Source organism: Natator depressus, chromosome 9 (genome assembly GCF_965152275.1).
Source record: "Natator depressus isolate rNatDep1 chromosome 9, rNatDep2.hap1, whole genome shotgun sequence".
Classification (NCBI taxonomy): Eukaryota; Metazoa; Chordata; order Testudines; family Cheloniidae; genus Natator; species Natator depressus.
The window spans coordinates 46026410-46049329 of record NC_134242.1 but is presented as its reverse complement, the minus strand read 5'-3'; the positions used below and the strand labels follow the sequence as shown (position 1 = coordinate 46049329).

The 22920-nt window shown below is 44.2% G+C and overlaps 1 protein-coding gene across 2 annotated transcripts in view; it reads right to left on the bottom strand.

The window, feature by feature from the left end:
• HS6ST1 (heparan sulfate 6-O-sulfotransferase 1) overlaps positions 1-8320 on the bottom strand; it is a 261131-nt gene extending 252811 nt beyond the window's left edge. Inside the window, exon 1 of one of the 2 annotated variants that reach the window (XM_074964012.1) lies at positions 7426-8320. In XM_074964012.1, coding sequence (XP_074820113.1) covers positions 7426-7943 — 518 coding nt within the window. In that variant the 5' untranslated portion in view covers positions 7944-8320. The remainder of the gene's footprint in view (positions 1-7425) is intronic. The other variant, XM_074964013.1, reaches the window with a different exon arrangement.
• Between the last annotated feature and the right edge of the window lie 14600 nt (positions 8321-22920).

Below are 22920 nucleotides of genomic sequence, written 5' to 3'. Positions count from 1 at the left end.
ATAAAATAAAAACCTGCACAAAACAAACACTGTAAACAGCTTGCCCGAGAGACTCCAGAATCCAGGCAAACGGATTTGCTTAACTATGGGTGTTACCGAAAACCTACAACAGACATCTGGGATTTTGCATTTTAATGTTCATATATGGTATTTTATTGTTTGTAAAGAATTCAAATCCAGATGAGGATGGGGAGGGGTTTTCTTTTTTTGTATTTGTGATCACAAAAAAAGTTCCTGTCAATTTCTTGAGCATAGTGTGAAATGTAGATTAAAAGCTCAGCAGGTGAACTTCTGTGACAGACTTGCATATAAACGCATACACAAAGCCAAGATTAAGTTAGCCTCTTGAGGAGGCTCATTAAAAAAAGAAAATAAAAGAAGCAATCTACACAGTGCTTGAAACAGAAATTAAATGGGGGTGGAGAGCAACACAGTTCCAGTGTTCTGCCAAATATGCAGCCTATCCTAAAGCAACTAGAAGCTTGAGCCGAACGGATATTTAAAGCTGTTACATGCCTTATAAACCATCTCCATGTGAACAATGAATCTTCAGGAAAATAACCAGTTTACATGCTCTTGTTTTGAAACAAAGAAGAATGAACCAGTAGGGATAGCTATAAAGATTGTTTTCAGTGAGGAGATGTGGGGAGAATAAGGGAATGGATCTCCCTTAGCTTAAATTTATTTATGTCCTTATTGTTCCCACAGAACACAATTAAAAAGGGGAGGCAACAGGCTCATATGTGAAGTGCCCTACAAGAAGGTCTTGAGAACTTCTAACTCTTCACAGTCCTTGGCACAGAGGGTGATGGGTGCAGCAGGCAGAGTGAAACACCACAGTGCCATTAGGGCAGCGGTCCCCAAAACTGTGAGACACGCCTCCCAAGGGGGGCACAGAGGAACATCTGGCGGGGCACATGGGGGCAGGAGGGCAGGTCAGCCCCCAAAAGGAGTGGGGACAGAATGTCACCCAGCTCCACTCTGCCCAAGCGCAGCTCCACCCCCTGCTCTGCCCCTAGCCCAGCTCTGCCATCATTCCCTCTCCACCCCCAGGCCAGCTCCGCCTTTGCCCCCCAGCTCCTCTGCTGAGCCAACTGTGCAGTAATGGATGGAGGGAGGGGAAGACACAGACAGATTCCATTACTGGTAAGGGGGGTGTGACAGAAAAAGTTTGGGCACCACTGCATTAGCGGCTCATCCAAGAATCTTTCCATTCACTTCAAGGGCTTTAGATCAATGGTATTCAACCTTTTTTTTCCATTTGCAGACCCTAAAATAATTTCAAATGGAAGTGCAAACCCCTTTGGAAATCTTCCACAGAGTCTGTAGACCCCCAGCGGTCCGCAGACCACAGGTTGAAAACTACTGATTTAGATCAAGTCCTGAGTGGAGAAAGCCAAAGTAAGACTGGCTTACTTTGCACATTCTATTAATAGTGGCAATTAGGCTAAAGAACTGAGTTGATGCAAAATATAATGGTGTGAAGATTTTAAAAAGCAACTCAAGGTTTTGGGCATCTCAATTTTAGATGCCTAACTTGAGACAAATGGAAGATTGTAGATAATGTACACTTTTGGTTCACAATGGAGCTCACTTTAGTTCCAAATGTTACAAGCATCCGATGAAGTGAGCTGTAGCTCACGAAAGCTCATGCTCAAATAAACTGGTTAGTCTCTAAGGTGCCACAAGTACTCCTTTTCTTTTAACAAGCACAGAAGTCGTCAATCTATTCCTTTTATTGCATGTGAACAAAACAACATTTACTTCAAGAAATGCTTGCCCAAAAATCATTTACAAGTGTCTTTTATATACAAAGCATGGCAAACAATCACTCAAAGACAACAAAACAGCATAAACTTTAAGTGCGCTGACCCACTGGAGCTAAAAATGTCTGTCTCTTATTTACCATATCAATGCAAAAAAAAAAAAAAAAAAAAAAAACAAAACAAAAACCCAGGAATTTGCAGTCTTTGGACATTCTAGCACTCCCCATCGTTAAGGCCAGCTCAGAGCAGCAGAACAATAAAAAGAGCCAAGTGCATTGTAAATTTATGTACCATGCCTAGGTTATGGAATGTAGAGCAATAGGGCACTACGCAGTGATAAAGCTGCATTCCTTTCAAAGTTAACAGCTTTTAGCTCATGATTTGTACATGTGGGCATTTCTGAATGACCTTCAAGCTTTCCAGGACTACTGGAAGGCACAATGTTAGACAGATTTTTAATCAGATGATAGCTGTTGTGTTTTGGGCAACAAACATCGCTTTTGCAGTCTTCTAACACTGATGCAATAGCTGGAAAGAGCAACGTTGTCAAACTTCACGGTAAAGGCCCAGATTAACTCTCCAGTGGGCCTGGAGGCTCCTAGATTTTGTGGGTCCCCAAGGGGTTTCGAGTGGGCTTAGGACTGGGGTATAGGAGAGGGTGCAGCCCCAGCTGGAGGGGTGGGCTCTGGGGTGGAGACAGGGATGGGACAGGGGGTTGGGATGCTCGGGGATCGGTGTCTGGCCCGCAGCGTGGAGATTTGCCGCGGGCCGGATGGAAAGAAGCAGTGGGCCACATCCAGCCTGCAGGGCCCCCTCTTAGCTTGAGGCCCCGGGCTGCAGCCCCTAAAGCCCCTACATTAATCCGGCCCTGTCACTATACATACTGAATATAAAGGAAGGAACTGAAAGTTCTGAAAGGTGAATTTCATGTCGGTACTGCAGAAGAGCTATAAAAGTAACTTCAGAATTCTGAAGTCTTACTGCGTTCAAGCAGACCCAGATGGTTCTGTCTTGAGCTTGTTCAAGTGAGAATTTCGTAGTCAAATCCTATTTCAACACTAGCCTCTCTCGAAAGCACAGGTTGCATAAAAAACAAGCTACTGTTTTGATGGCCAAGATACATTATTCAGAGCAGAGAAATGAAGTGATATGATTGCTAGTGTACTGGAAATAATGCAAGAAGGTATACTATTTCATCTGAACAAATGAAATTCACTACATCACTGATTTTAAACAAACATCTCTCATTTATGAATCCTGATTTCATTACAAGCCAGAGAAATGTTATCTTTTTGTGAAGATGCCTTACGAACACAATGAACTGTACTTCATTACAATAGAGCACTGTGCTAGGACAATATTACAAAGTCAACTGGTAGCTGTTTATTGTACCAAAATCATCCCCGGTTCAAAATTAATGAAAGACCAAGCACAGTGTGTGTAAACAAACCAAGATTACTATAATCAGATTACCTAAACCTCCACATCATAGCCCCAACATTTCTGAAAATCAAGTCCTAATCCAACCTAATCTGTGGGGTAACAGAAACAAAGAGACCACAGCACTGAGCAAAACTAGTATTAGGATACACTCAGTGGTGGATTTAGAGTTAGTGGGGCCCTGTGCGCAGCTTTATTTTCGGGGGGGGGGGGCACCTCAGGACCCAGCCAAGAAAAAGAACATTATTTTTTTCCTTCATCCTCCTCCTATAAGTAATGGGAAGTAAATGAAAATAAAGTAAGGTACCTTGATTGGGGCATCAGGTTGGGGTGTGGGAGTGGGTGCAGGGGTCGGGGCTCTGAGAGGGAGTTTGGGTGCTGGGTATGGGCTCTGGGCTGGAGCAGGGGGCTGTGTGTGAGAGGGAAGCAGCATTTACCTTGGGTGGCGTGGCTCCCAAAGCAACCAGCACATCCCCCCCTCTGGCAGCGGCTCCTACACAGGGGGCGCAAGGGGTCTCCATACACCGCTGACTGCAGGCACTGCCCCCAGAGCTCCCATTGTCCACAGTTCCCAGCCAATGGGAGCTGTGTAGTCGGCACTCATGGCGAGGGCAGCTCATGGAGAAACACCCCCTCCCCAGGGGCCGCAGGGACATGCCGGCTGCTTCCAGGAACGGCGTGGAGGGAGGGAGGAAGGCAGGCATAGCAGACAAGGAGCCACCTTAGCCCTGCTGCTGGCACATCTCTGCGCACCCCTGGGGGGGAGAGGGGCATCAGGTCTCCATGCACTGCCCGGGTCAGGAGCAGCGCACAGAGTCGCCTCCCCGCACCCCACCAGGGGTGCACAGAAACATGCCAGCACCCGGCCACTTCCAGGAGCAGCGTGGGGCCACCAGCCACAGCATGCAGGCAGCCTGCCTGCCTGAGCTCTGCTTTGCCGCAGGCCGGGGACTCGGGGCAGGTTGTCAGGTGAGATTTGTCCTGCATTTTGGCAGGCCCCTTGTCATTGGGGGTCCCATGCCACTACACGGTTTGTTTCATGATAAATCCACTCCTGGATACACTGGGGGACGAGATCATTTTTTCGATATATTTTGAATAAGGATAGTTTAAAAAGCGTCAAATGCCTTAAATCTTAAAAAACAAATACTAGAAAGAAAACAACCTCATTCAAAAATTACTGAAAAGGTGCAATACTTAGTAGCTGCTTCTGAAGTGCCTACAAAATACACTGAGGATTCTTCCACAGAATCCATTCTCCAAAGTGAAACATCCTCAGTAAGAACTAATTATTAAGCCTTTAAGGTTAAAGGTAACTGAGCAACCATGTAATAGGACCCTTACTACAATGTTCACAATCTGGAGCTTCATTACAACAGCATTATGCTGTTCTGTATTAACTGTATGAAAAAGCAAGGAGAGTAGGATTAAATACTAAGGTAGAGTAGGTTTAAGTACAACAGAGGCTCCTGAGCAGATGGGTGTCTGGATCGATCCATAAATCTGTCTTTATGGTAGGTTACCAGTTTGCTAACTGGGTGCCAGGGTTCACAGACCAGGTTTTTACCAGATTTGAACTTTGAGCAGTTTTCATTTCAGCACTTCACTAAACCACATCAGCAACAGGACAGGTGAAGGGTATTTTGTTTATAAATGTTTACAAGTGCCTTAAAAATAAAAGATCACAAGGAAAACCTGAGAGGACTCGATCCCTCTGCCTACATGCCCTGGTTTGCCGTTCCCAGGTCAGCCAGCATGACAGTGACTCAAGTATAGTATTAGGATGACTAACACTGAAACTGACTGAGATCCGTTGAAAGGAGCAGTAATCATAACAGAGGCAATAAAGAATACACTAATAACTGCATACTCCTCCGAGGACAAGACCGACTAAAATGGTTTAAAATGCAGAAGAAAGAAGAACAGCGATGCTAAAACATAGACTTGCTCTAAGGCTGCCGTTCACTAAAGGGATTAAGACATATATACAGAACATGGCATTAACAAATGATTGCATAAAATGTTGCATAGCTCTGAGAATTAAACTTACGGAAAAAATCATACAAGCGATAGTAATAACAACAACAGTGATTTACGTTCACTAAAGAGATTGCGCATGGTATTTCCAATGATAGGGATCAGCTAAAAAAACTACCAGACCTCTTAGACTCAAAGACATAAAAATACGTTAAATTAGGGAAGCAGGAATAAGAACAATTGGAGATGCCTTTAAACAAGCCAATTTAAATTTACATAGATTATTATAAATTATTATCTTGAGAGCAAGTTAAGACTGGGGCAGTGGAATGAAGGATACAAGAGGACAGGAATGCAATAGGATTTGGTGTCCGGGTGAGAGGGGCTGGGGGTCGGATCGGGCGTGTGTAAGGATGAAATTTTGAGCGAGTTGTCTTGCCTGGGATTTTGCGGTGATGCTCTCTCTCTTGTCCAAGTGGAAGACAGAGAGATAAAGGGGATGTAGGTTGAGGTTTGCAGGAGAAATGTACTGTTTTCAGCTAAGGCTTTTGAAGCACCACTCACTGTGCAAGGAAAAGGATAGGAACTGAAGAGGGGATATAGAGTGGGTGTAGGGCTGTATAGGGGTATGCAAAGTGGAATATGGGGGTGATTGTGCGCATACATGCAGGAAGGGGGGTTAAGTGTGCAGGGGATTGGTGGTCTTGCGTCTCTCTTGCCTGCGATTGAGGGTGTACGGGTTTAGCTGGGGTATAGGAGGATTAGGGATGCACAGAGTAGGGTAGCTATATAGGCTACAAGGGCAAGGATAAGGCTGGGCTGAGGAGTGGAGGGTGCACAAGATGGGATGTGGGGGTGCAGAGAAGAGGTTCAATGAATGCAATGGGGTGAGCTAGAGTGCAAAGAAGAGGTGCTGTACCTGTAATAATGTGGGCAGAGGGGGTGCCTGGGCTAGGGGTGCAGAGGGCAGGTGCAGTTTATGTCATGGTGAGGGCTGTGGGTGCAGATGGATGCATGCTGTGGGGGTACAGAGGGCAGGTGGTCTGAGCTGGGGGTGCAGAGAGATGATGCAGTGCATGCCATGGATGTGGCAGAGGGGGTGTCTGGGTTGAGGGTGCAGAGGAGAGTGCATGCATGATGTGGGGTGCAGAGGTGGGTGGCCAGGCTGGGGTGCAGAGGACAGGGGCATGTACGCAGTAGGGTGAGCAGAGGATGCAGACAGGACTAGCGTATGCCGTGGGGTAGGCTGGAGATATGCATACGGAAGTGCAGTGAATGCCATGGGCTGGGCTGGGGGTGCCTAAAAAAGTGAAGTGTATGCTCTGGGGGTACAAAAGACGGTGCCTGGTCTGGGGGTAGAGAGAGGGGTGCAGCACATGAAGAAGGGGAGCCTGGGCTGGGGGTGAAACGCACACTGTGGAGGTGCAAAGGAGGTAGCTGGTGGTGCAGAGTACAGTGCCCCTGAGTGAGCACGCAGAGGGGGGTGCAGAGAAGGTGCCCAGGCTCAGGGTGCAGAGAAGTGCAGTGGAAATGAAGAGAGAGGTGCCAAGGGGGGTGCAGTGCATGCTGTGGAGATGAAGACGGGGTGCTGGAGGTGCAAAGGAGTGCAGTGCATGCTGTGGGCTGGGATGCAGAGAGGAGTACAGTGCAAGCCAAGGGGGTTCCCAGGCTGGGGGTGTAGAGAGAGATACCAAGGGGGATGCAATGCATGCCATGAGTGTGTGTGGGGGGGGGGCATTCCCATGCTGGGGGTGCAGTGCATGCTGCAGGCTGGGCATGCAGCGAGGGATTCAGATGGAAATAAGCTGCATGCTCTGAAGGTGCAGAGGGGAGTTCCCGGGCTGGGGGGGTCTAGGCGAGTGTAGTGCATGTCCACAGGCAGGACTGGGGTGCACAGAGTACAGCGAGGGGTTCCCATGGTGGGGATGCAAGGCATGCCTACAGGCTGGGCAGGGAGTGTACAGGGGAGTACAGTGTTCACCGTGAGTGTGCAGAGGAGAGTTTCCGGGCTGGGGGTGCAGATGAGTGCAGTGCACACCATGAGGGTGCAGGGGTTCCCGTGGTGGGGGTGCAAGGCATGCCCACAGGCTGGGCTGGGAGTGCAGAGGGGAGTACAGTGTTCACCGTGAGTGTGCAGAGGAGAGTTCCCGGGCTGGGGGTGCAGTGCTCACCATGGGGGGGGCGGTTTCCCGTGGTCGGGATGCAAGGCATGCCCTCGGGCTGGGCTAGGGGTGCCGCTCACCTGGGGGCTTTAAGCGCGGCGCTCTCCCTCTTGTCCAGCACGCCGGGCACGCAACTGGTGAGCTCGGTCCAGTCGGCGTGCAGCCCGCAGCTCCAGCCGGTGGAGAAGCGCGAGAAGAGCCAGGTCTCCCGGCGGTTGGGCCGGTAGCAGGTGCACTTCTTCTGCCCGGGCCGGCAGTCGCAGGGCACCTCGAGCCGCACGTTCTGCACCAGGTGGCGGCCGAAGGTGGTGCCGCCCGTCTTCTGGATGTGCAGGAAGACGATCACGTCCTCGCCCTTCATGTCGAAGGCGAGCGCCCGCTCCAGCGCCCGCACGGGGAAGTAGTACTTCTTGACATAGTGCGGGTCCGGCGTGGGGAAGAGGTCCAGCTCCTCGGCCGGGGCGCGGCCGCTGGGCGCCCCCAGGCTCAGCCCCGGCCCCACGTACTGGTACAGGATGAGCATGAAGCACACCGAGCCGGCCACGATCAGCAAGAACTTGCTGGTCCTTTCAACCATGCTCCTGCCAGCGCGCCTCATGTGTCACCATCTCCCGGGGGTGGGCACGGTCCGGTCCCGTCCCCCCACAGCGGCTGGCACCTGGGGCAAGCCCCCCCTTCCTCCTCCGGGGAGCGGTCCCGGGGCGCTGCGGTGCGGTGCGGGGCAGAGCGAGCGCCCGGCGGGTAGCAGCCCCCTCCCCGGTCGGTGTCTTCTCTCCCCAGGACTCGCGGGCCGGGAGGCGCGCGGCTGCCGGGGACGGGGGGACTGGCTCGAGTCCTTCCTGCCTCTAGCGCGAGCCCACCATGATCGGAGCCCAGCATGCACAGCGCCGGCTCCGCTCCGCTCTCCGCGGCAGGCTCGCGCCGACAGCAGCAGCGCGAGGCAGAGAGAGAGAGACAGTAAAGCCCCGCAGCCCTTTCAGCTCTCAGGTTGCAAGCACCCGCCCGCAGCCTTTTTTCCCCCCTCCCCCTTTCCACTTCCCACACAGCCGCTGGCTCCGCTTGTGGAGCTCTCCAGGCGCCCAGACTTTTACAGTTCTCCTCAGGGAGCAGCAGGACGGACCCCTTTGCCCCCGCCCCACCGGGTTGCCAAGGTGTAGCGCTGCTAAGCTGTGGCCATTGAAATAAGGGAGATTTCAAAGGCAGGAGGGGAAATTTGGGGGAGGCCGTAAAGGTCTCGTGGAAACACTCTGCAATGCAACCATCCCTCCAAGGAGAGCCTTTGCATGCAGCCTTGAATATCACCTGCAACGAGAGAGGTTTGGCACAGCTGAGTTTCTATATTTCTCCACCCTTTTTGAAACAAAATTACACAGGTGCTGCTGGAATGGGGGTGCCCTGGCTTAAAGTGGATCCATCATATACAGGGATTACAGTTCGATTCAGTGGCTCCCAGCACCTCTGCAAAATTATTAGCACCGAAGGGCATTTGCATGAAAACAGAGTAGTGCTCTCCGAATAGATCTGCTCCTTCCCCAGGGGACGCTGTACGCCTCTTGTTCTGATGTCACACAACTGGGTGCCGCAGACTTTATTCTGATGTCTCAGTGAGGCTTATGTCTGTGGGTGGGAAAGAAAGAGCAAGCATGTGTGATAAACTTTATTGGGGGGGGAGGGGAGATGTTTTCATTTGTGAGCCCTGTAATTTTTTAAAAAAGGGAAGAGGTGGTTGGCCTAAAAGCAAAGTCAGTGGATGTGGTATCGACAGAAAAGCATTTATAATTACAATGCTTTTGCAAAGTTATCAGCAAAGACTCCTGCTCAAAATTAACCCTGGCAGGGAATCCAGGTACAACATAATAGTTCCCAGCATGGTTAAAAGATGGTCAGGGAACATAGGAATTGCTATGCTGGATCAATCACAGCCCACCTAGTGCATTATTCTGTATATGACAGTGATCAGCACTGCATGCTCAAGAGGAAGATGCAGGAAACTCCTCAATAAGCAAATAATCTTCAGTGACTAAAGTAGGATTGTGTTTATAGCTAGGCAAATGCTTAAACACCGTAAACAGGGTCTAAGTGAATAAAATAAACACTGCTTGAAAACTTTGAGGAGTTCCTTCCCATACCAGAAGAAGGAGGGTCTAGTGGTTAGGGTGTTCGCTTGGGAGACCCAGGTTTAATTACGTCCTGTGCCACAGACTTCCTGGATGACCTCAGGCAGGTCAGTTAGTATCTGTGCCTCAGTTTCCCATCTGTAAAATGAGGATGAAAGCATTTCCTTACCTCACAGGGGTGTTGTGTGGATAAATACATTGAAGATTGTAAGACACTTAGATACTAATGTGATGGGAATCATGTAAGTACCCAACCTAGGAATAGGTTATTCTCGATGCAGAGTCCCGGATACCAGAAAATGCCTCATTATATTTTATTTTCTGTAATTATTTCTATGCTCTATGTTTTCATGCATTTCCACTGATCATTTAATTTAACTATGTTATGACTAAATTTCAAAGAGTCACTAGTTCTTTTCCTCCACCAAAAATAGCCACCAAGTTTATATAAAGTGTAAATAAATAAAATGTAGGTCACATCTTGCAAAGAGCTGGGTCCTATTTATAAGGAGTAAGGAGAAAATGAGAGACAAGAGCTTAGCCTGAACAGTATTACCAATAAATCTGCTGGATTTTGAGATGACTGCATTACTCACTAGTTGCAGAGCCACAGTGAGTTATGTAGCTCTTCCCAAACAAGTAACAATAAAATCTTTATAGCACCCCAATGCTTCATATATTGTGTTTATGCCATTTATTTTGTTTGATAAATTCCTTTTAAAAGTCTGCTTCTGATTTTTCCCTTTTCATGTATGTTAGAAACTCCAGAAACAATGATGTCATTGTTATATGCAGTGCTTAGCAGCATCTGCAAATGTAGCATAAACTCAGTTTAAGGTCTGAAATTTATATTTTGATTTGGAAATATGGGCATTTATGTGATGGTTTATATAAGTGGTTGGAATATATGCTGTATCATAAAAACTACAAAGTAGTTCTTGGTATTGATGTTTGTCTCTGGTTGTAAAAGACTATAACCAGTAGAAATAGCCCATTGTGTTAATTCCAGTTACATGGGTTATTTATTGTTAATGACTTGATGGTAACTCCAAGATAGAGAATATTTTAAAATTTTTGTTTAGCTATGATAGATTCATGAAAAGTTGTAAAGGTGGAGATGTTCCATTAGATTCTATTACTGGTTTTTATTTGTGGTGAGCATACCATATGTTATTTTGTGATAGAATACACTAAAATATAATTTACAGAACATAAACCCAGCCACAGAAGAAAATTCAGAGATATAGTTGAAAATCTTGTGTTTTCTGTACTATAGCACCTTTCATCCAGAAGGATTGCAGAATGGTTAACATACTGGAAGTATAAGGAATTATTGTACACTTCTGAAATGCATCAGAACATAAGACTAGCCATGATGGGTCAGACCAATGGTCTGTCTAGCCCAGTGTCCTGCCTTCTGACAGTGGTCTGGGCCAGATGCTTCAGAGGGAATGAATAGAACAAGGCAATTAACAAGTGATTTACTCCTGTCATCCAGTCCCAGCTTCTGGCAGTCAGAGGTTTAAGGACACCCAGAGCATGAGGTTGTGCCCCTGACCATCTTGGCTAATAGCCATTGATGGGTCTATCTTCCATGAACTTATCTGATTCTTGTTTGAACCCAATCATACTTTTGGCCTTCACAACATCCTCATGAACAAGTTCCAGAGGTTGACTGTATGTTGTATAAAGAAGTACTTCCTTATGTTTGTTCTAAACCTGCTGCCTATTATTCATTGGGTGACCTCTGGTGCTTGTGTTATGTGTAGCAATAAATAACACATCCTTATTCACTTTCTCTGCTCCATTCATGATTTTATAGACCTCTATCATAACCCCCTGAGTTGTCTCTTTTCTAAGCTGAACATTCACACTTTTTTAAATCTCTCCTCATATGGAAGCTGTTCCATTCCCCTAATAATTTTTGTTGCCCTTCTCTGTACTTTTTCCAATTCTAATACATCTTTTTTGAGACAGGGCAACCAGAACTGCATGCAGTATTCAAGGTGTGGGTGTACCATGAATTTATATAGTGGCATTATGCTATTTTCTGTCTTATTATCTATTCCTTTCCTAATAGTTCCTAACATTCTGTTCGCTTTTTTGACTGCTGCAGTGCCGCTGCACATTCAGTGGATGTTTTCAGAGAACTATTCATGCTGACTTCAAGATCTCTTTCTTGAGAGGTAACAGCTAATTTAGACCCCATCATTTTGTATGTATAATTGGGATTATGTTTTCCATCAATGGGACAAGGTAGGTGAGGTAAAAATCTTTTACTGGACCAACTTCTGTTGGCAAGAAGAATACCTGAAGAGCAGCTCTGCATGGCTCGAAAGCTTGTCTCTCTCACCAACAGAAGTTGGTCTAAAAGATATTATCTCACCCACCTCGTCCCTCTAATATCCTGGGACCCACACTCAACTACACTTCATTGAAATCAATGTGAGTTAGGCACTTAAATATCTTTGAGGGCCTGGGCCAAAACCCCCAACATCAATGGGAGTTTCCCCAAGCAAGGATCATATACTGGGTTAAATCTGCAGCACATTTGGCCAGCATTATATATTGGCTGGAGGGGAAAAACACATAAAACCCACCACATCCTTGGATTCTGGGAGGTTAGATCTTGCACAGGGGATCAATGTATTTTTTTTAAACAAAAAAAATACAAAAACTCATAACTAGGACAGCATGAACAGGCTAAGCAGTGGGCCAAACTGTTATCAGTTAGTGTAAATCTGGAATATTTAATTTGTCACTCCTGATTTGCCAGTGTAACAGAAGAATTTGGCCCAATCCATGCAAGCACAGAGATTGTGGCTGGGATTTTCAAAAGAACCCAGTTGATTTAGGAACAAAAATTCCATTGATTTTTCAATGAGAGTTGAGTTCCTGAATCACAGTTGAAAGTCTATCCTTTTTTGTAGCTTTCCTCATATAAACCCATATCTGTGATAACTGACGTACTTAATCTGTAATTACAATTACCAAAACAATGTTATCATTTGCCACAAACACATTTAAGCCAGCAGCACGTATGTGACGGAGTATAAATCAAATTGTAACAGGTACCAAAACTTCATGGTCTCAAGGCGCACAGCACGAGAGAGCATGGTCTAAGCTGATAAAGCACAGGACTGAAATTAGGTGATCTGGATCACATGCATGGGGAGCTTGCACAGTGCTTTGAATGAGTAAGGACTAAGCATTTTAATTGAGTGTTATTTCCAGCTCTGTCCCCTGGGCACATCACCTCACCAAAATTAAGCCTCACAACATCCAAGTGGTATTCCATTTCACAGAAGGGAAACTGAGACACAGAGGTGACCTTTTCAGAGCCTCTAACAGAGCATGTGGGACAGCAATCTAGAAGTATTATTAGTATATGTTGCTGCCAAAGAAAATGCTGATAAACTCTTCTGGCAAGATGTATTTATTCCTTGTTTAATCATAAGAGATCAAAATAAAATAAAAATAACTGACAAATACAGGAAAAACTCAAAATTGGATATTGTATCCTGAATCTTGCTACATTTGGTGTATTTATGCAAATTTCATGATTTTTGAATGCTGCAAGTTGGCAATATGAACATCTAGTCAATTTTACAAAATGCATTTTTTGCCCATTTTTCTGGGTTTAGTGGTTTTGTAAAATTTTTCCCATTTAAAAAAAGTTTCCTCTCTATTGCTGCAAACGAGACACGCAAACTGGGGGAAAAGTGGCTGACTGGACATGTAGTTTTACTGTAAAATCAAAGTGCTTTCATATGCACAAAGTGAACTGCAAGAGAAAAATGTTTTCTTCCAGTGTCTTTGTTTGAGATTTTAGGTGTTACTTCTTATGACGAGCTATATTATACCATCAAATTCGACATAAGTAAGAGGTCAGTGATCCTAAAGTGGGCAAGATTTTCAGACAGATGTAGGGTCTTAAAATTGATAGTTCCCCTTAAGTGTGATATGCTGTTGGTTTTCATCAGTAAGGAGATCGGGGGTTTCTCTTGACAAGGAAGAATGGTTGAATTTAGATCAAGTGTTACCTAAGTTTGACTTAAACTCAACCATTTTAATTCCTCAGGATACACCAAGGAGGGTAAGCCTCATGAGTTATTCAGGATAAAAGACAGTAGTGGGGTCAAACAAGGAAGAGGAGAGATCTTTTTGCAGCTGACAGCAAGGAGTAATAAAATGTTCTCAAATGCAGTGGGAAAGCACTTCATCATTTCTTGCTGCTGTCTGCAAATTCTTAGTTATTTTTAAAAAAGCAATTGCATGTTTTGCTTTTCCCACCAGAGAGGGTAAGGCTTTGCTGCAGAGTTAACTCAGGTGATCGGCCCGTGACCTCAAGTATCCAGGTTGGACTAGCGTGGGTGTGAGCGGCCACACTAGAGTTATACTCAAGTGCTGCCATATTGGTAGCACACTCATCCATCTGAAGTGCTAGGACTTCTGGGGCCATATCCCATGATTCTTAGCACTGCAGTAAGATGAGCCTCTCTATGATTCTTTCCCAGTGAATTGTGGGAAAGTTTAGTCCTTCAGGGGTACACAGAGGGTATTGTGGGAAGGCATTGGAGGACTGTTAGCCTGCATCCTCACTGCAAAATGGGTGGGTTACTGGCCTGACTGCAAATAGCACTCAAACTTTAGCCTATGGCCCAGGACAGGCCAGCTAGCTTGGGTGTAAAGCCCCACCATACTGAAGTGACAGGTTTTTGTGATGGAAGCTCAAGTGAACGCTGCAGTGAAGAAAAAGCCAAAAGGTGCCAGCTGTAGCTCACGAAAGCTTATGCTCAAATAAATTGGTTAGTCTCTAAGGTGCCACAAGTACTCCTTTTCTTTTTGAGAATACAGACTAACACAGCTGTTACTCTGAAACCTAGCAGAATACAATGTACATCATTGCAATCCTACTAATCTGTCCTTGAGAAAACAGCAGTCAGATAGCAGCAGGAAATGTGTGAACTATACCACATCACCCCTGAAACGCACACTCCTCAGTGAGGAGTTAATTTCAGAGCTTAATTGGGATCATTTAAATATTAGCTTTATTAAGCAGGGTATTCTAAAGATTTGTCTGCCACACAAGTTGCACCAAAATCAGTTAACTATTTAGCTGAGCCAGTGCAAAGTCATCTGTGAACATACATTTTGGTTTAAGACTGGCTTGTTTCTGTTCCTAATAGACTTTAGCCAGAGCCGTTTAAGAGCATCCACAGCCTTTTGCACCAGTTAATAATATTGATTTTAAATAATTTTAGTTAAACTGATGCAACTTTGTATTTTGACAAGTCCTAAAATATCAGGATCAGGAAAAGCACTTTTTTAAAAGTTCTTCTGCCCCCCATTTTGGGAAGGAGCTGTTTGTTTACCTGTTCTTCAGAGCAGAATTTTCTACCTAGGCTGGCAGGAGACTTTCTGCTTCTTCATATTTGGAATTTTGTTTCAGTCCCTTCACCTAGTCAAGGAGGATGGGCTTATGGCTCCTTTAATTGCTGCTACTATCTATGTAACTGTATTAACACCTGGCAAGGGAGCGGTACTGAGGCACAAGGCCTGGCATTCAGCAGCTAGCTTTGGAATGGCCCATGTCTAAGGCCCAGTTGACACAATTAACCCTGTTGTTCCCTGACTTTGTTACAGCATGGTTCCATTAGTGCAGACAACACTTGAGCCATGCCTGGAACCATGCTAAAGCCTACAAGGTTAGGCCAGCCCCATGGTTAGGATGCAGCTATATTTTTAGGTTCTTGCCCCGAAGAAGTTTCACAGGGCAACTAGGAAGTGCTGGGTGTGTCCTTCGTATCTTTTAAGCACTGCAAGTCTAGGCAGGATTCAAACAGAGGAAAACCACCTTAGTTAATCCCCTGGGGCATCCTGCTGATACACATAAATCTATACACTTGCACAAAGTTCAGCTCACCAAAGCAGCATTTATGGACTCCTGTGTAATGATATCAGGCTGCAAAGCAGGAAAACCAAGATTATAAAACTGGGAAATAAATGACTCAGTCCTTACCATAAGGGCCAGTCTACACTACAGTTATAACCAAGTCAGGGAACAGATAAAATATGGGTATCTCCCAAACCAGTTATAACACTAATTTATTTTGTAGTATGATAACTGAGCTCTTGAAGCATGCAAAAGACTACAGGTTTTAACATGGTTTGGGATTGTGGTTGAAACATGTGGCAATCCTGAGGCAGTACCCCTTCTAGAGGAGGGGTTTGTTAGTCCACAAAGAGGGCAGGGGGCCAACTGTTTTTCATCCAAGCTCATGCATTGCAACAGCTGTGAGTCCATGCTGTCTGGGCTTGATGAAAAAGGACAGATCTGTGTGTCATCAGCATATTGCTGGCATTATCACCCATTTGTACATGGAGATTAAGTAAGAGCAGTGAGAATTGTGCTGTGCAGAACTCCTCCCCAAGTCTTCTTAGGCACAGAGAAGCAGCTGCCTAATATGACAGAGCCATTAGAAAGGAACGAGTGTTATCATTTCCTCGTAGTTCTGGAACATCTAGTTAGGACATAAAGGAGGGATCATAGGTGGGTGAAGACTCTAAAAACATCAGTATAGTAATTTAACTTCTGTCCAGCCTCTGGAGGGAATCACTGCAGCTAGCATCATTTCCGTGGCTCGATCTGGTCTGCAGCCATTTAGTAGGTTCTAGAATGTCAAGAAATGTTGCTGGTGACAATTCACTACATACTGCTTGGTAACCTTGCCTGGGAAGCGAGGTTAGAGGTGGGCGGTAGTCAAAGTTGCTGATATCAAGTGCTGTCTGTGGCAGAGGGGAATCATTCCAAGTTTTGTAGGTGACTTGCAACTGAGGAAGTTCCTTTAATTGTGTTTGGAAGATGCCATAATCTTTTAGAAGGATTATTGTCCTCTTTACTTCTGAAGCATAGGTTCATACAGAGTCCTTTTGCCAGCTGGTCAGATTCAGAAAGGGTCTTTTTCCACTGGTGACTCCAGTCTGCTACCTTCCCTTTCAGCTGTGTTTACAAAATTCTGGTGACCCATGCAGGTGGTGAGGCTATAATGGCTATTTGGGACCAGGGGTGCTAATTGCTGTGTACAGTAGGTCTTAGTGTTTTACCCAATCAACTCCTTGGTCCTGACAGAAGAACTGGCTCAGGGCTTGCATACTAAGGTAGATGCATTCACAGGATTTTGACTTGTACATCTGACTCTCTGAAATAAAAGCTAACTAGAAAAGCACTCACCCTTGTTTGTGGCTTTTAATGGTAAGCTGAAAAAAGTGAACTGAGTGAGCAGAGGACCACTGGAGTCACAGGTTAAAGAGCTACTCAGGAGGTAGTCTCTTTATTTACCAAAAGATAGGAAAATATGTAATGAAATTAACCTGAAAGCAGAATAAGCTTTGACTGTATAAACAATTGCACATTACTAGGTGTGCAGCTAAACTGGATATCAGTACAGCTCAGATGCAATAAGTCATGAAAATGCAGTAAGTCATCTGAACTGTGCTAATATCGAGTTTAGCTGCAGTAACAATTGGCTAGTGCATCCCAATTTAGGAAACCAGCAGCCTGCTGTAACATCTCTGCCTTTGTGTTCTGATCAAGTACTCCTTTTCTTTTTGTGAATACAGACTAACACGGCTGTTACTCTGAAACCTTTCAACAATGCTCATTCTATAAGCATTTTAGTAGAGAGGCTGCAGCCTTGATATTTAAGAGCAGTTTAGAAATGTGAGTTATTTCAAGAATATACCCTGCTAACTTGGATTTAAAATGTAGATGTTCCTATAAATGATAGATGCCTCAAATAAAATCTGCATTTTGTATTTTTAGTATGACCCCTAAAAGTACCTCATGGAAAAAGACTGAAAAAAAATCTGCTTGCCAGCTTCCTCTTTGTAATAAAAACTGCTTGTCTGAGAAACAGAAGATCAATCTCAGAGGCTTCCTCAAACTTCAAAACGTGTGTAATGTTAGTTTAGGGAGTGTGGGGGCAGCACTGTCAATAGTAACATAGATACGTTTACAACCCAGTTGACATTACGAAATTATGGGATTTTCCACACTTTGTTTTCTCATGGTGATTGTCAGCATCTTATCACAACATTCTTTATAAAAGATGTAAAATCAAAGCGTGAGAATTACGAAAGTGACACAAGGGAAAAGGATTTTTAAGAGGATTGCAAGATCAAAATTAAAATCCTGATAATTTATAATTAACCCAAGAAATCTACCTTAAAGGAGCCTTAAGAGTTTAGTTTAAAGCCACATGAGCACAGAAATTAAGAGGGAAGGCAGGAAATGCAGGCTGACTAGCTAACTTTGATTGGAATTCAAAAGGGGATGGGGGAAGAGATAGTCCGGTGAAGTGAGTTAAGTTTGTACCATTAGATTGCTTTTCACAGTGCACTCCAAATTTGTTTGCTTTTGTGGGTTGTTTGAACCTTGCTATGATTTCAGTCTTGCTTTTTAACTTTGCAACATAGGCCATTGGACTGATCTGGTTAGGCAGCTACTATCTAAATCGCCTGAGACAGAGGTTGAAGACTCATGAGAACAGTGAGGAAAGGAGAGTCAGAAAGAAGTCTTGAGTGCACTGTAAATATGAGAAATAGTGGGCTTTACTTTAAAACACCATAAAATACATTCATTTGACCTATGAACTTCCACTAACAAGTGAAAAATCACTCCCTTGTAAGCCTTAGTTTGACATGCATGAAAGCATCTGCCTAGAAAACCGAAGCTGCTGTCAAAGCTGCACTGAATCCTGACCTGGACTGAGTTCCTCTGGGCTGGGACACACTTTAACCCTTTGGTTCCACCCTCCTTTTGGCTTCATCCAGCCAACTGCATTCACTTTTCCCCTTCTTTGATGTTTGTTATAGTAAGACACTTTCCCATCTTACTCTGCTAGCACATTAAGAAGCTACTATTATAGATCACATAATATGGAGTCATTTCTCACTCCTTCCCCATTGGGAAACTGCTGTGCAACTGTTCCTGAATAACTGTATTCCTAGCACTAGATGGTGCTGCATAAAAATGTAAACAGTAGCCCCCAAATTTCCAAAAACCCAGCCTGTCGTGTGGTGCAAAATGGAGCCCAACAAATCACCAGCAAATAGCGCTGACTTCTCCTGTTTTTAAAAGGAAAAAAACAGTACCCTGAAGTAAAAGGGCCCAGGTTTATTTCCTCTAACGTGGACAGTGAGGGAAAAATAAACTAGCTCTAGAGTTTTCACTTTGTGATTGAGGTAATCCAGTTTCCACTATCCCCTTTCAGTTTTTCCACTGAATGCATCCAATGAAGTGAGCTGTAGCTCACAAAAGCTTATGCTCAAATAAATTTGTTAGTCTCTAAGGTGCCACAAGTACTCCTTTTCTTCTTACTTAGCTTGTAAACTCTTTAGGGAAAGGACAGCCTCTTTGTTCTTGCTTTGGTCAGTATCCAGCACAGTGGGGTCCTGATCAATGACTGGGGGAGAAGGGGACATTCTAGATCCTGCTGCAATACAAGATATTAATCATCATTCATTTTCATATCAGTCAGATCTATTACTGAGTAACAGAACAAACAAGGGCCAGTAGTGCCATTGCTTACTGAGTCTCTGCTCCAGGATCTTTCCTCATTCCCGTTATGGAGTATGTAGTTCTGGTCTGTACGCTAGACTTTTAAATTTGTCATCTGTGGAGACATAATAGTTTGTGAGGGGGAGCTGATGCACATGTAGTGCTCTCTACCACAGATATAATTCTGTTTTGTTGTTTTCCTTCATCTAAAATTAAACAGCTTTCAACTAAAAGGATGTGGTTGCCCTTGTATATGGGAAAGTGTTACAGGAGTTCTGGTGACACGGCTGTTTTTACAAACACAAAAGTGGAAAAGGCAGTAAAGAATTTCCTGCTTAAAATAAGAGAAAAGGTTAAATAGCCACTTATGGCATGTGCCCATTTGAATGGAAAATATGATAAATTTCAACATAGGTTCATAGACTTGATCAGAATTTTCATACAAATACGATTGAAGCCAGTGGTAAGAGATCAGTTTTCCTACCTGCTTGAAATGGATATTTGCAGACCTGTGTTTTCCATAGGAACTAGTCAAGCGGGAAAGCTAGGACTTGTGAGAGGTGCTTAAGATTCTATTATGCGCCAAACACAAAAACTTAGTTCCTTAGTGTACCTTTCAACTGAGAGGAGATAGAAACAGAGGTATTTTTCTACCCAGATGACTAATACTTTCCAGTTATCTGTTATTTTGGGAACTGGTTTCAAGAAGACTTTGGAGATGTCTAGGACAAGAATCCCTGAATTAAGAGACTGGTTAGTGCTGTTCTTATAGCTGAAATGACCCCAGAAGCTACTTGTGTTCAGGGCTACAAAAGCTGCAGAAATATGGGATATGGTTTTAAACAGAAGCATTCTTCCTTCCAGGTGGAATTAGGGCTCATTTAAATGGGGTATTGATTGGAATAGCCATTGCAGAATTAGGTATGGTGGAATAGCTATTGTGGAATCCCTTAATCCATAATGGTTGTGTCAGAATAGCCCCCAGATGGACGCTATTCTAGAATAATTAGTGCACTTCCAAAGCAGAATAGTTATTCTGGAATAAAATCAGTTTTATTCTGAAAACAGCTATGCAAGGCTAATTCCCAGACAGAATATCCATACAGGGCACTATTCAGAAATACCTCTTGCTATTCAGGTCAATTTCCCTGTGTAGACAAGCCCTTAGTTTATCTGGGGAATAGCAGAGATGTAGAGGGGGAGCCACTTTTGGGAGAGAACCACATCCTTGATAGTGCCTGTTTTCAAGCACGTGTCCAAGTTAGGGCTTTTTGCTAATGTCAAACTATTACAGAAGTTAAATGCCAACAGATTAATAATGCTAGCATTTAGCTGATTGACAAACATTGAAATTCAAACCAGGCAAAATTAGGGCTTTTGTGGAAGCAAAAGCAAAGCTTGGAAATTTGTGTGTTGGTGGTACAGTTTAATCCATAGCTTTCTCTTCCCCTGCTGTTGATTTGTAATGCCTCATTGCTAGAGGTAAGAGTCATCATTTATCATGTATGTAAAGACTGATAAGTGAAAACATACTGATTTCTTGCAGATTATGAAAAGTTCCTCTCAACTAGAGACAGAGGCATCAGGGCTAAATAAGTGTCATGAAAACGGGTTACTGTGAGAGTAAAAGTTTTTTTTTAAACATTAAAGAGGTGGGGCCAGATCTGGAGCTGTGCCAGTTTACACCAGCAGAGGATCTGACTCTTTGTCCTTAGTTCTCTAAGGACTGAAAATGGAATTTCCAGCAGTACAGGATTATTTACTATGGTGTAGAAGAGGAGTAATACTAAAACTTACATGCAAAGGTGCTAGTTGAATTCCAAGCCATAGTGAAAGTTATTTTTGGACAAATTGGGTTTAGTGGCCAGACAGCCCATGATATAGAAAGTGAAGTTAGAAAAGGTGAACTATGTCCATGCAGCCATCAAAACATGCTATAAAATGCTCCACATCATCGATGGAAATGAGCCACTAAATCTTGGCAAAGACTACATATTGATTTTTCAGAAGAGAGTGAGCAAGTTGTGGTTGATGCTTATTCTTTGTGGCCCAAAGTAGCACACAAACTTCTGCAGACAAAATGATCAAGGATTAGCAAAAAATTGTTTTAGATAATGATTCTCAATTTGTTCAGGAAAAATTCAACAAAGCATTCTAGAAGCCCTTATCACCCAGCAGGGCCATCCGTAGGAGGATGTAGGGCCCGGGACAACCCCCACTGCTTCTGCCCAGGGACCACACCCACTCCACCCCTTCCCTCTGTGAGAAGGGTAGTGCTTAAGTCAATGTAGATAAGTCGACACCGTGTTGGTGTAGACACTGCATTGCTACATCACCTGCCGCCGCCGCCTGGGGCTGACAACTGGAGCCCTGCCGAGTGAGAGATTTGGCAGGGGAGAAAAGAGCCTGGGATGCTTCATGGTGAGGGATTGAGAGCCCAAACCCAGGCATTGGGGCTCCGGCTGTCAGCCCCCACAGTGCCCCACACTGTCAGTTAAATTAGTGCAAGCACTCCTGCTGTGGATGCACACTGTTGACAGAAGGAGCATAGTGTGAACGTTAAAAATTGAATTAATTACTGCAGGGGCTGTATGTTGGCTTAATTTAACTAGATACCATTAACTTGGGTTTGAATAGAGACTGGGAGTGGCTGGGTCATTACACATATCGAATCTATTTCCCTAAGTTAAGTATCTTTACACTTTCTTGTCAAGTGTCTAAATGGGCCATTCTGATCATCACTACAAAAGTTTCTTCTGCTGATAATAGCTCATCTTAATTAGCCTCTTACAATTTGTATGGCAACTTCCACCTTTTTGTGTGTGTGTGTGTATGTGTATAAAATCTTCTTACTATATGTTCCATTCTATGCATCCGATGAAGTGGGCTGTAGCCCATGAAAGCTTATGCTCTAATAAATTTGTTAGTTTCTAAGGTGCCACAACTACTCCTGTTCTTTTTGCGGATACAGACTAACACGGCTGCTACTCTGAAACCTAACTTCAGGGTAGAATCTACTGAAATATCCTGAAGGTGACAGTCCATACTTGCCAGCTAACTTGAAAATGATACATAGGGGCATTTGTGGAGAAAAATATGGCCACAGTTCTTAACTCCATTAAAATTAGAGATGAGCCTGAGCCAAATTTGATCCAAACATTCCTGAAATTTGGGATGCTCAGGCCAGATGAGAGTTTTGTAAATGGTTTTTATCTGTGTAGTGTGCTGAACCAAAGCCTTGGAGCCAAACAGCTCCAGACCTTGCATGTTTGAAACCAAATCTGGGCTTTGAACTTTGTGGCATGGAGGAATTGAAATGGATTAAGCCTTAAATTCTGGAGGAGAGGGGTAGGGGGGAATTGTTACTTTAAGAAATAAGGTAAATTGTTATCCTTACACTCATCCTATAGGCTTCATTACCCCTGAAGATGGTACAACTCTACTAACTTGTCGGTTGTCACTAGATGTGCTCCTTCCATCTGCCTGTCTACAAAGGTCAGTATTTCCCTCTATTAATAAATGTAGGGCCCAAATAACTGACTGTGGGAAGCTCCTGGTAAACAGGCTAACTGATATTCATTCTAGTATCCTCTGTTTAATTCTTGTAATATAACAGAAATGGTCTAAGGCAATTGTGTTTTGGTAAAGCCTCATTTGGGAAATCATTGTTTTCCCTTTCCAAAAAGGGATCCATGGCAATTATGATTAAGAGATCTTTAGTGATTATGGCCACTGAAATAAGGAAAGAATGTGCATTTCAGTACTAGATTGCTTGACTGTTACATTTTTTGGGTGTTTCTGTAACATGGATTGGTAAAAGCGGCAGAGTGTCCTGTGGCACCTTATAGACTAGCAGATGTATTGGAGCATAAGCTTTCGTAGGGGAATACCCACTT